We start from the raw sequence: 16,220 nt of genomic DNA on the forward strand, positions 1-16,220 counted from the left end.
TCTTCCAAACCCATCATCAAGCCCTGTGAAGAGATTCAAAATAACAAGAATCGACGAGGCTTAGGATATGTCACTGATGACACCAACTTACATATCCCAGATTATTCCAAGCCAATTAAGTTTGTGAGTGCAGGATTTCTTGAACAACACACCTCAGCAGGTTCTTAGAAAATTGCAGACAAACATAATTGCACGCAACCTGAAGTTAATGACCAACCGAAATGTTCTCATTGTCAAAGAACCGGTCATATGGAAGATCAGTGTTTTGATCTCCATCCTTGTTGCCATTGTGGCAAGCCTAATCATTCCTCAGAAAAATGTCGCACCCAACAAAAATCAGTCAGATTGAAGATACATTATGAATGGATTGATCCTTGGGAATGGTCATCCACAGTCAAACGATTGTCTCAGTTCTACAACCGACTACAATCACACATAGTGCAGCCAGCAGTGAACAGATGATGGTACTATCATGCAGTTGAATGAGGGAGTACAACAGTGAAACTCTCCTACACCTGAAGGGGGGGAGTTCAAATATATTTTGGAGAAGATTGTCTCTCCTTTCAGTTGACAAAGGGGGGAAAATGTCAATGAAATTGACAAGTGGTTGTCAGACTGAAAGTCTCGACAACATCAGTGAAGTAGCCAGTGGGCATCTTCATCAGCCAGTGGGCATTTGTCATCAGTAGTGAGTGTCAGAAAATTCGCCAGTGGGTGATTGACAACCAAAGCAGCAGTGAGCAACTTTCATCATAGCAAAAGCAACATTGAGTTGTTTTTCAACATCTTTAGCCAATGGGCGTTCATCAAATTGTGTCAGTGGACACCGGATGCTGTTTTCAAACAAAGGACAGTTGGATCCTTTTGCGGCTTGGCACGTGATGGAGTTGTCAAGCAACATTCAGAGATGAATCAGGCATGCAACTGATTCATGTTCTCTTCAGATTTGAGTTTTTTCCAGCATCCAGTTTTGGCGGTTTTTTCAGGCAATGCTTTTGAGGATCAACATGAGAACTTGGAAGATGGTTCTCGTTCTTATTTTGGATTTATCATTGAGGGGGGGAATGTTAGACTCTCTCATAAAACAATAATAAATCCAAAAATAAATAAATTAATTAAAAATTCCAAGTTGGGAATTTGTGCCTAACTCTTGGGTTGTTCCTCTAAGATAGGAGTTAGTTTAGGTAACTCCTATATTGGTCTGTGTCTGGTGAGAGATTATCTCAACCAAAGGAGAAATTATCTCAACCAAAAGTGTCTAAGATAGCACACACTATCTTGAGAACACTGTCTCTCATCTATTTATTTGTAACACTATATTCAATTATTTTAATGTATGAAAGTGAGAGAGAAGCATGAGGCTTCAGCCTTTTTCCGCCAATATTTTGTCTCTGGTTTTTATATGTGTTTTCCTGTAATCTCTTTGAGTTAGTTTCATTTTCAATATACACTGAGTTTTCTAACTTAGTATGTGTTACCACTCAATCTAGCAGGAGTACCTAATAGACAACTACTAGACCAAATGGCAACAACGGGACAAGGACCCACTGTTACCTCAGTTGATGCCCCTTGCTCTTTACGAACTTTCATCGATAGGAGGAGTTCCGATATGGAGGAAATAACTTGAATGATAGGATCAATGGCAAGGTATAACATGATTTCCAAAGCCCATTCAAAGGAGAGGCTCAATTAATGGTTCAAATGCTTAAAGGAAAGATGAAAGGCTCCCCAAGAAAGACCTATGAAAGATGACCTTGGGCTAAGGAATATTCAATAATGATGACTGCCTAAGATCAAAATTTCCAAGATCCCTCACTTGTGATTGATGTGTTTATACTAGGGTTTAAAGTGAGGCAAGGATGGCTCATTGAATGGAAAGATTCAATTAAAGTGTGAGCTTTGGGAGAAGCTAGGGTGACTTTCCACAAAAAAAATCCCTTGAGAGAAACACTATAAGACACCAAGGGTTGAGAGATATACTGTGGTAAATGCTCATCCAGTGATCACCTATAGTTAAGAGAAGATGTTTTTAATGATGAACTACAAAGTGCAATTTTCCCTGTTGGTGCAATTGCTAGGGCATCAATTTATTTGAAATTCAACCGTCGTAATTCGTTCAAAATTGGAGGATGCCTAGAGGAGACACAAATGAAGAAACATGTTTGGACAGAATCCTAAAATTTCTCCTCCCTAAAATTTCGCACCAAGCCTTAGAAAATCTCCTTATCCTTGGGGGATGAAAAAGATAGGAAGAAAAGAGGTGAAAGAATGATATTTCGTTAATTTAATGTGATCACCAAGGATCTAGGACCAATGCCTCGCTATTGGGAAGATTGGAGTCAAAATGATTAAGATTTAGGAACTTCGCTCTTCAAGGAGGCTTAAAGAATCAACTATGCTATTTGTGGATGCAACTTCACAAAAACTTTAGACTTTTATACTTCAATATGCAATATTTGATGGAGTTTCAAGGTAAAAGGTGCACAACCTAGCCTTAGGAAAATTCGTTCTTCTCACCAAGATGAATAACATATGCAACGAACCAAGATTACAAATGTTTCATAAATTCACATTAATTTTTAGGGCACAAGTAAAATCATGACATAGCATTCCATACATAGACAATGAAACATTATGAATTGCATGAAAAGAGCACTTACATGACAAAAGAGTATATCCATCCATAAACTTGCCAAATAGAAGCTCCAAGAGAGATAGAGAAAATATTCCATACATCAAAATGCATTTAATCATCCAAATCATTCCACAAATTACAGGTTCAAAATCTTTAGAAAGATATATTCGAAATCCAAGTGATGATGAATGAGAGAGAACACCTCTCTTACATTGATACAACCCTTTAAGGGGTTCGAATAGCCTAATTTAGCCTAATGATGCCCCTATAATAAAATAATGTGCAAAATAACAATACTTTTGGTGACAAGCCCACCAAGTAGCTCCATAATAAAGAATAATTAACCTCTCAAGAGGGCCGAATTGATAGAAAGATGGCTAGAGGGACATTGGAAGGTTAAATGAAGTCCCTCATGTGCCAAAATGAGTAGGAGGGCTACAATAACAGTGCTGAAGCGGGTGGCTCCTTGATCTCCAAGCAAATGACCTGTGGTGCTCTTAAGTGGATGTGGGGGCACAAAGAACATCCTCATGGGGCTCCAATTGAATCGATCAAGCATGTGCTCCATCTGTAAGGGCTAAATAATGATGCAAGCCCTCCCTTGTCTCCTTATGAGAGACAAAACCCCATCTGTGCCTTGGATCAACTGTGGTGCAAGTGTGTGGCTGGCTAGGCTAGGTGGTCCAGGTGCATCATCATCATTGAAGAAGTAGTACACGTGCAAGCAATAAGTAGTGCTGAGGGATCCCATGGTGTGGCTATTTGCTCTTATAGGCTCTAATGCCTCCTTCCTTCTCCTATTGTGTCATATTTGTACATCCTTCAATCCTATCCCAAGTTGTTCTTAAGGGGGGATGTTAGGATATTCCGACACATAGGAAATAGTTAAGTATAACTTGGTCTAGTGTAGAGTTAGGTAAAGTGTGTTTCTTTACTATGTACTTTTGTTACTTACAATCCGAAGATCACGATATGTTCTAGACATGAAGTGATCCAATGGTTCATTCTCTCCTCGGTATTACTGACACTTGATCCGTGGCTTAACCCCTGATTGGTCCATGATCCTTGTGTCTTCGTCAGATCCTGTCAAAGTTTGGCTTTCAGCAACAACATTCGAATACACTTTGGTGTGATAATCAAAGTGCCATTCAACTATGAAAAGATTTAGTCCAACATTAGCACAACAAACACATTGAACTACACATGCACTTCATCAGAAAGCTCATTCATGACCATGTTCTTGAAGTGCAATATTGTTCAACTGATGATCAAGTTGCAGACATCTTTACAAAGCCTCTCATAGAGGTGAAGTTTACTAAACTTCGATTTATGGTTGAAGTTCAGGAAGTTGTCACTAAGCGGGGATAGGCTCTAATTCCTCCTTCCTTCTCCTATTGTGTCATATTTGTAGATTCTTCAATCCTATCCCAAGTTGTTCTTAAGGGGGGATGTTAGGATATTCCGACACATAGGAAATAGTTAAGTATAACTTGGTCTAGTGTAGAGTTAGGTAAATTGTGTTTCTTTACTGTGTACTTTTGTAACTTACAATTCGACGATCACGATACATTCTAGACATGAAGTGATCCGACAGTTCATTCTCTCCTTGGTATTACCGACACTTGATCCCTGGCTTAACACCCGATTTGTCCATGATCTCTATTTAAAGAGCATGGAGGGTTATTTGTAAGGTGATCGTTCACGAGAGAAGCTTATGTAAATTTTCTTTCTTTTATTAATAAATTGCTTGGAGTGGCCGCGTTGGCTCAGGCTGTGGACTGTTTCCCTCTTTGAGGGTTTTAACCACGTCAAGAATACTGGTGTATTGATCTGTGATTTGTTTGTGAGCGGTGTCCTTTGGTGTCCTATTTGAGGAACTTACCTTGTAAACTCCTACAACTCTCTGCTATAGTGGGGGCCCATGGCTCTGAATGCTCACCCTATAAATGCCATTAAGACCCTCTGGAGGGCTTGGATCCCGTATAGGGAGACCAAACCCCAAGATGAAGACCCATTGACAATCCTCTATAAGATCCAATGCATCTCCTTGCCTTCCAGTACAACAATTCAATCAATGCAATTGAGCAAATGAGCTTACAAATCATGGAACCAAGTGGGCACTTCATAGTGGCATGCCCTTCCATAATGGGCTTTAGAATGTACAGTTCTCCTTAGGTTCAAGAGGGAGGTTAATCAAGGACCCTATTAGGTGGTTTCAACCTCTAAGGGAATGCCAGGTCCATGGTACATCCGTTAGATGTCTAGTGTCACATGAAATAATGATGGAATGGAGGGGGGGAACAGGGAAGGCTCCAAGCCACATACCATGGTACAAGGGTGGCTATAGCAAGGGAAGCCCACACATGGGTGTATAAATGTCGGAGGGAGCAATTGTGGTATATGAGTTACCCCGACCTTTGTTTATCCACCCTTCTTCATATGCCTTTTGCCTTTTATTGATTTTTCTTTTATAATTGCCTGGGGCTCCAGGGAATGAGAGCATGATATGAATGATATAGTAGTGAATACCCATTTAAGGTTGGGTAGATCATCACCCACCAGGGGTTGGGACACGTTGAAGAAAGTGTAACTAGGTTCGGTATCTACAAATGTAATTTTGATCTTTGTACTTGTCAAGAAAAATAAATATTATTTTTGTAAATTATAAGAATGAGTTTCTTGCTCATTCCATAGGTCTAGGAAAGTCAAAGAGTCAATGACATGTGTAAAGAGCTCTTCTTGGGCATAGATGCAATTGTGGACTTGATGGTGTCTCAATAAAGATATCAGTGGTGTAGTAATGATCTTAGTGTAACAATGATGATGATCTCAGTAAGAGTGCAATAATGATCTAAGTGAAGATGGAGATATGATACAACAGTCATCTCAGTGAAGGTGCAAGAATAATGATCTAGGTAAAGCAACAGTGTTGATGATGATCTCAACAGTAAGAAGAGGATTAGTGTCTTGGTCTTGGAGTGGCCTAGTAGGTCAAGGTTCAAGGTCTTGGTATTTGTCAATTGGAATCTCTATAAGAAGAATTGTGTGCAGGTTTTCCTCTCCAAGAGGGAGAGGTTTTGGCCTTGGCAGAAAGCCAACATCTTGTGTCCTTGTCTCTTTGTTTTGGTAGCAGTTTGATGAAGCAAACACACACACTAATAATAAGAAGAAGATCAAGCTAAGATAAATTGTAAAGACACCTCAAAAATTGTTATCATGCTAAGAAGAATCACTCTAACTCTAACTGCCCTAGATTCTTCAACATGGTATCAGAGCTAAGGTTCAGAAGTCAAAGGAAGGGCAACAAAGAGACATATAAGGATCAGTCTTCAAAGGCATCAAAGTAAGGTTAAGGGTTTTGTGAAGAATAAAGGATCAACTCTACAACAAGCAGTCTACATCAACAAAGATTATCATTATGGAGAAGGTCGAAAATTTGAGCAGCCCTAATCTACACTACGACAAAAGGAAAACACAGTACCTTTCACAATCTTGGTGCTAGCCTCAAAATTTGGGTGTCATTATAACCGATGTCATACCACAACAGTCTTAATAACTTAAGCAATTTCAATGATTGGTATTGAACAATGCTCAAATGCCACAAAGATCTTTGCTCATGCTAGTCAACTCAAACAATGTTCTACTCCAGCAAGGAGCATTGCAACAAGGTTACAAAGATATACGGTGACAACATACATTACAACAATATCACTTCAAAAGGAGAACACTATGCCACATCTCGGGTGGACATCATGACAGTGCTCTCAAAATTCTTGATTTCGATTCCATACCCTCACAGTCAAGGAATCTAATCTCAACATGTCATAAAAGGCAGTAGTGCTTGGTGTTGAACAATGCAAGGAAGTCTGAAGAAAGGTTTCGGAACTCTATTGTATCAGGCAGCTTAAGCAAGAATCTCATTGAAGGAGATCACTCAAGAAAGCATCAAGGTGAAGATTTCATCTTCACATGACAAGTAAGTATCCTTTATTCTATATTCAAGTTTGGTTAAATGACTTCATGATTGCAAGGACATCTATAAATTGGATGGGTTATCAAGATTCCTTGCATGAAGAAGGAGAATAGACATAGTCCTCTAAGTAGCTGAAGTCATCAAAAGGTCTCCTCTGAATTTACAAAAAGGGATATTTATGAAAGATTCCCTCACATAGCAAAATTGGAGACATCAAAGTGATGTAGATGATAAACTCATTCTCTTAAGGTGCAATGAAGAAGGTTACATGAAATCTAATCTACATGAAAGTAAAGGGTATCAAAGGATGTAGGATATCTTTTATCTACAAGACCTAGAAAGGAAGATTACCATAATGCGTTAACAATCAAGGTAACAAATGTCCATGAACAAGAAGGTTACCTCATTCAACAACTTGTGGTCTCTATGCCAAATAGAGAAGGACAAGTTGATGGCAAAAATATTGAAGGTTAAAAGAACTCAACCATGTGTAGAAAAGGAAGGCAAGGTTGGTCCTCAAGCAAGACAAAATAAGTATAGTTAAGATTCAATGCTATAGAAAGATTTTGGAAGCTCATATCACTGAAAGATGGAGGAAGTTGAAGAAAAGGGCCAAGGAAAGAGGGAGTAACAAATCTCTCCTATGAGTAAGATAGTATCCCTCACAAAAAGGTCCTATCATAAGCTCCTAGATCTTGTGTTATAAGATATGACAATGATAATAAGATGCATCATGGCATCATGGAAGCATTAGAAACAAGAGCACGTAACATCTCCATAGGGATCATGAAGGACAAAAATCCATGGCAGACAACATGTAGGATATATAGCTCTTGGGAACCTCAGTGGACATTGAAGGAAAGAAAGGAGTCATCTAAGGCTCATCATACATCAAGTCAAAAAGGAAACATCTACTAGTTGGGGATATACAAGATCCTCAAAATTCTCTGATGGAATCCTCATTGTAGGGTTCACTAATCTAGAGAGGCAGCAAGTGTTTCAATAGCAACTGCAACTTATGGAATCCATGAGATGATGATGTGATGACATGAAGCAAATCAAGGGATTGAAAATCTTCTCAATCGAGGAAGCTGTTGGAAGAAGCCTCTATGACTTGAAGGTAAAACAAGGTATGTATGCTTATGTTTAATATTATAGTGTCATGTCATATGGTTGCAGGTAACATGGATCACTGCTTCTATCTTGAGAAGCACGGACAAGAGAAAAAGGATCTCTTCCTCTGAAAAAACACAAGAAGACATAAGTCACACTAGATGAAATCAACATAATATGTCCTCATATGAAGTATGAGGTGATTGACTACAATAAAGAAACTCTGATTGAAAGCTGTGGAATTTGTGAGGAAGGAAGAGATCGTGAGATATGCAACCATGATGAAAGGCAATCAACATCCAAAAGACCAAGAATATTTGACTAGGAAATGTCTCATAAAGATATGAAGACTCTGATAAAAGTCTGAAAAGAATGAAGACCCTTGATAATGGATATCTTTGGGAGATGTGACAATATGTGTGCAAGATGCTGATAACTACAAGAAGATGTCAAGATGAAGAGCCATCTCGTAAGGTATGATTTAATTTAATGTAATTTCTTGAATAATATCTGGATGAGTTCATGCAGGGCTACTAGAACAAGACTTGTAAGTACAAGTGCAACCAACATTCATGCGATGGATGGAAAGTCCTGAAAGAAACATGGAGAAAAAAAGAGTAGCCATATGAAGAAGGTTCTAGATATGTACCAAGAAGGCCACTTTCCATTAAGAAAGGAATGACATGACGAAATAAGAAGGAAAGTGATCAATGGTTGCTGCCCTACAAGGAAGAATCTCAACTAAATTTCAAGACAGCAAGCAGCTGAAGGACCCACAAAGAAAGAGTTGCTGATGTATAGAAGAGTCCCTAGCTAAGAGGGAGCTCTGACAGGTCCCTGATCAAGAGGGAGTTTGAATTAAGATCACCCTTGATTACAAAGGTGTGACAACTGTGTTTTTCCATGTCATGTGTCATGCACTAGACCAGGACTAACAACCGTAAGTCTAGATGAAGACCATGAGTGGAAATGGAGACACATGATAGACGAAACATTCTTGTCTTCACTTGGGAAGGAAGAATGGAAAAGGGGAGGGGGAAGCTAACTCCTTGTGGACCCGGATGGGAAATATGTGAAGAAGGGTTATAATGAGCGGTGGGGAATGATGTATGTGATGTCGGAAAGCGGGATCACGCAACTAATATCGGGGTTTCTCATGTAATGGCACTCCTAAAGCTAGTAGCCAATAGAGGAGATCCCACGAGATTAGGATACAAGGTTAACCACCAAGTTGGACGAGGGGACAAGAGTACAGACCAAACCCATTCTTTCTGCTGAATCCCCCCACTAATCCATGCCCAAAAGTGTCCATGATAAGTAAGCAAAAATACCCAATTACATAATGAAAGCCATACCTTTGGGGTTGGAAGGCCCACCTTCAAACATATGATCATGACAGATAGGTGAGGATGCATAATGGCTGGCTTAGGTGGCGGAGATGATGGCACATCGAGCTATCTAGTGGATGCAAGGGGTTGTTGGCTGCCGGCTGAAGACAATGTAGGAGAAAAAATTCTCCTATGGGTGTCACCCATAGGTGGTGGGTAACAGGATGCACAACGGAAAATAAATCAGAAGGCAAACACATTCAACCCATAGAGCACAAGTTATACCCAGGAAACACCAACTCGGGGGAAAACCTGCAACTGTGTGTTTTCTGTTAGCTTGGCAAATAATAAATTTTCACGAGATTTATACAGCAAGGGAATGCTTCCCTTCGACAACAAACTCCACCCAAAAACTGATCTGAATCAAAAGTAAGACAACCCCTTGTGCAGATCTGCTCCTCTGCGCACAGATGCACAATGTACAGCCATGCATGTTTATCTCTCTCTGTGCACTGTCACTCGCTATATGGCCGCATTGTTTCTGAGCTGGGCTAAGGCCATTTGGCCTCTTCCTTCCTGCCTCTCGATCCCTGATCTGCTCGCTGACTGCTGAAAACCTTTTTCTTGCTGAGCCAATCACACACTCTCTGTGCTCATTGAACTGGCCACTTACTCGTCCTATCACCATTAGCCATCTTTGGCGACTAATGACACTAATATGGAATAATAAATTTAAATTTAAGACCCGATCTCTAATGAGCACTGAGTTTCCTATCCCTTGTCATCAGGGACCTTAGTTTGCAGGCTCACTGTGTAAGGATGCATATTCTATGACAGAAAATAATCCTGAAGGGTAATTTTAAGGTGGGAGTCTTGCTGATGTCTATAAATTCTGATGTCTATAAATTCTGATGACAAACAATGGCTACAGTCTCTACTTTGTGGGTATATCTGGAGAGATTTGGGGACTAACATCGAAATGATTGAGTTGGGCAAGGTTGTGTTTTTGTGTTGCCTATAGATGGATGAATTAAGTCATTCTGCCAAGTTTGTGTTTTTATGTTGCCTATAGATTGATGAATTAAGTCATTCTGCCTCCTTTGTGTTGTTGGTTGGGTTATATTAGGCCAAAAACATTGTTGTAGGCTAAACATATTCTTGCACATTGACAATGCTGCCCCCTCTCATTTTTGGGTGTGGATGCCATAAATATTCTTTCTCAGCATTTAGTATGGTGTATATGTCTATTTCCTTGACAATTCAAATTATATTGGGCCCAATAATGAACAAATATATTATTCATAAGATTCTTCTTCAGCTTTTGGTTTGTCATAGTCATGACTAATGTTGGGCTTTTCAAGGTAGTTTACTGGTCATGTTGCACATGTGAAAATTATATTTTTGTTAATTTCTAACATGGCATTTTCTAATGTAAAACACAGGTGATAATATACTCCCCTGGTAGGACAGCTACACAGCAAGGGTCTGGAAAAGTCGGAAAATGGAAAATCAATTTTGTGTCAACACAAAAGTATGCAAGATTATCCCATATGGTTACTAATTGTTTTAAGACTCTTATAGATAAGTGATTGTTATCTCCTCCCTATTATCATATTCTTTCTTGAGTTTGATTACTGCTTGTTTGGAATATGTGTGTGCACGCTGTTAAAATATGTAAGAGGATTAACCACTGGGAAGTTTTGTGCTTTCTTTGTTAGGTGGGAGAACCCATTGATGGGATGGACATCAACAGGTGATCCATATGCAAACGTGGGAGAGGCTGGGCTTTATTTTAAAAGCAAAGAAGCTGCTCAAAGTTTTGCTGAGAAACATGGCTGGGATTATGTGGTATTCTATGCATACATTCTTTGCTCAATTTTATATATTAGTATATTTGTACGGATCTTTGGCTGTGACTAATTAAGTTCACAGATATTTTTGTATTGACTGCACAGTTTTTAGTATTCATGTTTTGTCTGATTCCCAAACTAGTCACCTCTGGTGATCTTGGTGATTTTCAAATTATATATATGAATTTTACGTGAATTATTAAGATCCTTCTATTAAAAATGTATGTACATGTGTGTGTGAATGTGAACTTGAAGATGCTTTACTATATATATTATATTCTTAGGCAATATACTTGAAAACGAAATGCTTGGTAGCTTGATATAGAAAATACAGACTATGGGTAGTATATCTTTCTTAATTCAAAAAACAGATTAGTGAGTGATTTTTTTTACATGGCCACGTTTTATGAAAATGTCCCAAGGAATTGTAGGGAAATTATTGGATTTTTTTTGAGAATAAGGTAACCGCCTATCAACAATGTTACCTAAGATTATATCTGAAGTTAGTTCCAAGTTCCAACCTTGACATAGATCTCAAATTCTGAGATTGCAATAGCAATGTTACTGTAAGTACAGGTTCGAAGTCGTAGTATTCATCAATTAAAAGAATACAAAGCACTAAATTTGGTTCTTTATGTCGTTCTAGAATCAATAATGATGTTTTTGTTTTGATACCTCAGTCAGTTTCTAATTTGTATTATCTGTTCCTTTGATTGTGCAGGTTAAGGATCCTCACACCCCGCTTCTAAGGGTACACTAAAATTCTTCTCCATTGCATCAAATCAATAACTCTTTTATGGTTTGGTGGCCACACTTATTTACCTGTATTGTGAAAAAAATGCATCTCGTTTTATTATCCTCATCTCTTGCTTACTTTCTTGATATGAAATTAGGTTAAATGAAATACGTACTGGAATTAGGATAAAATTCTTCCTTTCACTATTTATATAAACAAGAAATGTGAATATTTGGCATACAAAAACATGGGCTACATCTTTTGGCACTACAAGCTATTTCAAAACAAGCTATGCTAGTTTATAAACATCACCCATGAGTACTACAGACATCAAAACTAATACTTTGGCATACAATAATGCTAATAAAAATCTAGGTGGCACATAGTCATAAATAGCAGTAAACTCTAGCCTTCCAGTGCACACATCCAAAAGCACAAACATCAATAGTCGTAACTTCCGGCAATTGATGGGATGAGGCCCACTTTGAGTGGGAGTTTGTCATTATTCCCCAACGCTTATTGGCTACCTCCGAATTTGGGATGGCAAGTGACGAGCACTCATCCTACTCATTCTTTGTAAAATACCCAATACCATTTTTACTTTGTTGAGGATATGTGATACTCTTGAAGCCTCCAATTTTCATTCCAAAATTTGTTTCTTTGTTACAATATCCTTGATTTAGTTGTCCTAATACTTTTCCTCACTGCCCTCTTGTTAATTAATTAACATATGTAGGCACTGTAATGCAGGTTTATACAATATAATAAACCATTCAATCACCATGGCACCATCACTTTAAAATATAGACTTAAATTTGCAAAAATAAGTTGTAATTGAACAAACTAAAAACAAATATATTCCATGACATAAACAACATCAATTCAACGTAATCACAAGTCATGAAAACTTAACTTTTTGAGAACTATCTGCTGCTTGAAGTAGGATATTCCACCCAGCAATAAGTTCCTTGTTGCTCCTAATCTCTCTGAAACAGAGGCCACCCTAGATCTGAGGCTATGAGTCCGCAAGAGCAAATTTACATATGGATACCTCTAACTCTCTTCACATAGCCCAATTTCCAGGTTCACAGTCAATTTTCCACCTACAACAATCCCAATCCATAGCTCTATTTCCCTATCGCCCTGCACAACCCAAGGAATGGTATCTCTTTCTTTGCTAAGCACTCCCTCAAGCTATCCCACTTCCCTCTAGGGCTCCAACGCAGTCTGCCTAGGAGATTTTATTGTCAACATTCCAGTATTTTTAAACTGTATTTCAATTTCTCAATGACAACAATTGCCATTAAACAGTCTTGATCAGCTGTAATTTTGCATGAATCCTGTTGATTTTTAATGTACCTTGGACAAGTGGTTTCCCATGGGTCAGTCTCTACCTAAGGAAAAGTGTCCAAAATAGTTCTTTTCTTAAGTGTGACTTTATAAGTGGTAAAATCAATGTTAAATTATAAAGTGAAAAATGACTTTAGAAATAAAGTACAATGTGGGTACTTTATTGAATGGGTGAGTTAAAAAACAGAAAGTGAGAATTAAATGCATATTTATTCTCATGCCTTGATCTAAATGAATTTGAGTCATTAGATCTTAGGGTTGCCCAAAAGTCATTTAGGGAAACAAAATGGGGAAAATAAAAGAAAGACTGTATTGATTTTTCATGGGCAGATTGGAGAAAGGAGGCTAAGAGCTAGAAAAAAGTTTTGAAGGATAAATTTGTTGCAGCAAGTTGAAGGAATGATTTCTGGGCAAAGTTGGGCATGGAAATCAAGGCATAGAAGACAACAAAAGGTACAGTACGAACAACATTTAATGTTGTGTGCTGCACACTATTTGAGAGAAGTTTTTGAGAAAAAAGGATTTTTTGTTTCAAAAAAAATCCGTATAGTCCATACAGTTCGTATCCGTATAGTACATATTTTCAGCTTCAAGTGGGCACAAAAATCGAGGCAACGTGGGCACCATTTTCAAGGAGTTTTGGGTTGAAGAGATAAGTTGTATTTTGCTGTTTTGTTTTGTCTGCAAATGTATTTTTCCTGAACTTGAAAGATAAATAAATTTGAAGAACTCTCTAATTTGAAGGGGTTTTTCCCGGGTCTAAGTTGACAAAAAATCTGTGTATTTTTATGTGTGTTGTTGCTCTGTTTATGTCCATATTTATTTTCAGCATGGGTTGACAGTCCCATGTGTTTTAATCTGAAAATTTCATTTCCAGAATTCTATATGTTGAATGTATGTTTATGGGAAAGGGCATTTCACTAAATGGGAGTGATAAGGTGAAATTAAAACTGGGTTGGGATTGCAGGAAACTTTTTAGTCATCAAATTTCAACATGGTATTACAGCGACATGCTGAAAATTGCAGTTTGAACAACAGACAGTAGTTTGGAACAATAGACAGTAGTTTGGGACAACAAACTGAATTTTTGGACGACAAACTGATATTTTGGGACAACAAGGTGAAATTTCACATGGACTGAACTTTTGGGACAACAAGGTGTGCTGGAAAGTTCATTTATCCATTTTCTTGGTTTTGTAAATTTTGGACAGTAGTCATGGGCATATTCTTAAGGATAGAGGACATACTGGATGAGATATCCAACTATGCCATTTGGAAGGACAAAATTCAGACAATGTTTGAGGAGGCAGCAGTTTGGGACATAGTGCGGCAAGTGGTTGTACCTCCTACTGCTGTAGATGAACTTGTTGAATTCACAAAAGATAATGCAAAGGCCAAAAGGATTTTGGTGGACAGTTTGAAGGATCATGTGGTTCCTCAGGTGAGAGGAAACACATATGCATATCATATGTGGACAACTCTAACCACTCTATCAGAGTACCAATGAGAGCAAGAAGATGGTACTCAAAGAATAATTGAAGAACATCAGGATGACAAAGGCTAAAAGTGTAGTTCATTATCTTGGCAGGGTCAAACATGTACGATGATTTCACTGCTATTGGTGAGGCAGTTGCACCCACAAAGTTAGTTAGGATAGCTATAGCGGGACTTCCTAAGTCTTGGGAGGTCTTTGGAGATGCTGTTACCTCTAGGCAAAATCTTCCCAATTGGGACAAATTCTGGGATGATTGTGTGCAACATGAGATACAAAAGATTGACAGTGGTGGGGTGAAGATAGCAGGTGAGGAGGATATATCCTTGATAGCCAAGGGGAAGAACAAAGGGAAGGCCAAGAAAGGGGCCTCATCAGATGGGGCTAAGGGAAAAGAGAAGAATAAGAAGAAGAAAGATATGGATATGTCCAAAGTCAAATGTTGGGTATGTTAGAAGATGCGACACTATGCTGCTACGTGTCCTGAGAGGAAGAACAAGGTGAAGAAGGGTACTGCAGCTTCAGCAGAGGTGGAGCAATTTGATTCACAGTTTGACCAGGACTTTGCATTTATTACTTCTACATTTAGTAGGAGTACATCATCTCATGTGTGATACATAGACAGTGGGGCTTCCTGCCATATGATAGGTGCACAAGAGTTATTTTTAGAGCTTGCAGAGAGGGCACTTGATATTGAGATTGTACTAGGAGATGACCACACTATGAGCGCTGTGGGTGTGGGGACTGTGACCTTTGAGAGGGAGTCTTTGCCTCCTTTGAAGGTCATGGATGTTTTCTATGTTCCGGGGATGAAGAAGAACTTGATTCAGTGTCTGCTATGGAGGAGAAGGGGTTTGACGTCACATTCTCAGGAGGTCAAGTATTGATGCATCTCAGGGGAGCTTCCATCACTTCGGCCAAAGTGATTGGAGTCTGCTTTGGGAAACTATACAGGTTCAATTTTCAGTCGGCAGGAGCATTGGTGAGTAGCACATCTGGTAGGACTCACACTAGTACCACCAGCAGTAGAGACTTGTGTGAGTTGTGGCACTGAAGGATGGCACATATGCATCATGGAGCTTTGAGAGTACTTAGGGAGATCACTACTGGAGTTCCTGATTTCAGTGTCGAGCATTATGAGGTCTGCACACGGGTGTGCTTTGGGCAAATACACCAAGTTACCATTCCCAGCGAGTGACAGTAGATTTACATGTATACTAGACTTGATTCAACTGATGTTAGTAGTCATATGTCTCATGTGTCTTTGGGTGGTTATGAGTATTATGTTATATTCATTGATGACTACTCTAGGAGGATATATCAACAAATGAGCAGGTGGCTGATGTTTTTCACAAAGTCCTTGCCAAGAGGCAAGCATGTCCATTTTAGGGACAAGATGGGTGTGGTGAGAAACACTTTCCTTGGTAAGAGGGAGTGCTGATTTTTAATGTACCTTGGACAAGTGGTTTCCCAGGGGTTAGTCTCTATCTAGGGAAAATGTCCAAAATAATTCTTTTCTTAAGTGTGATTTTATAAAGTGAAAGTGACTTTATAAGTGGTAAAGTCAATGTTAAATTTTAAAGTGAAAAGTGACTTCAGACATAAAGTACAATGTGGGTACTTTATTTAATGGGTGAGTTAAAAAATAGAAAGTGAGAATTAAATGCACATTTATTCTCATCCCTTGATCTAAATGAATCTGAGCCAATAGATCTTAGGGTTGCCCAAATGTCATTTAGGGAA

General features: G+C 38.7%; 1 protein-coding gene across 1 annotated transcript in view; it reads left to right on the plus strand.

Annotated features, from left to right (window-relative positions):
* The window catches only part of FRO1 (NADH-ubiquinone oxidoreductase-like protein), a 115,061-nt gene that overhangs the window by 32,801 nt on the left and 66,040 nt on the right, over positions 1 to 16,220 (plus strand). The window contains exons 2-4 of the mRNA XM_089374917.1: positions 10,492 to 10,580; positions 10,768 to 10,897; positions 11,621 to 11,650. Of these exons, the coding sequence (XP_089231043.1) occupies positions 10,492 to 10,580; positions 10,768 to 10,897; positions 11,621 to 11,650 (249 nt within the window). The remainder of the gene's footprint in view (positions 1 to 10,491; positions 10,581 to 10,767; positions 10,898 to 11,620; positions 11,651 to 16,220) is intronic.

The sequence above is a fragment of the Pinus tabuliformis genome, chromosome 8, assembly GCF_031772625.1.
Source record: "Pinus tabuliformis cultivar Carrire ecotype Pingquan chromosome 8, CPIR1, whole genome shotgun sequence".
Lineage (NCBI taxonomy): Eukaryota > Viridiplantae > Streptophyta > Pinopsida > Pinales > Pinaceae > Pinus > Pinus tabuliformis.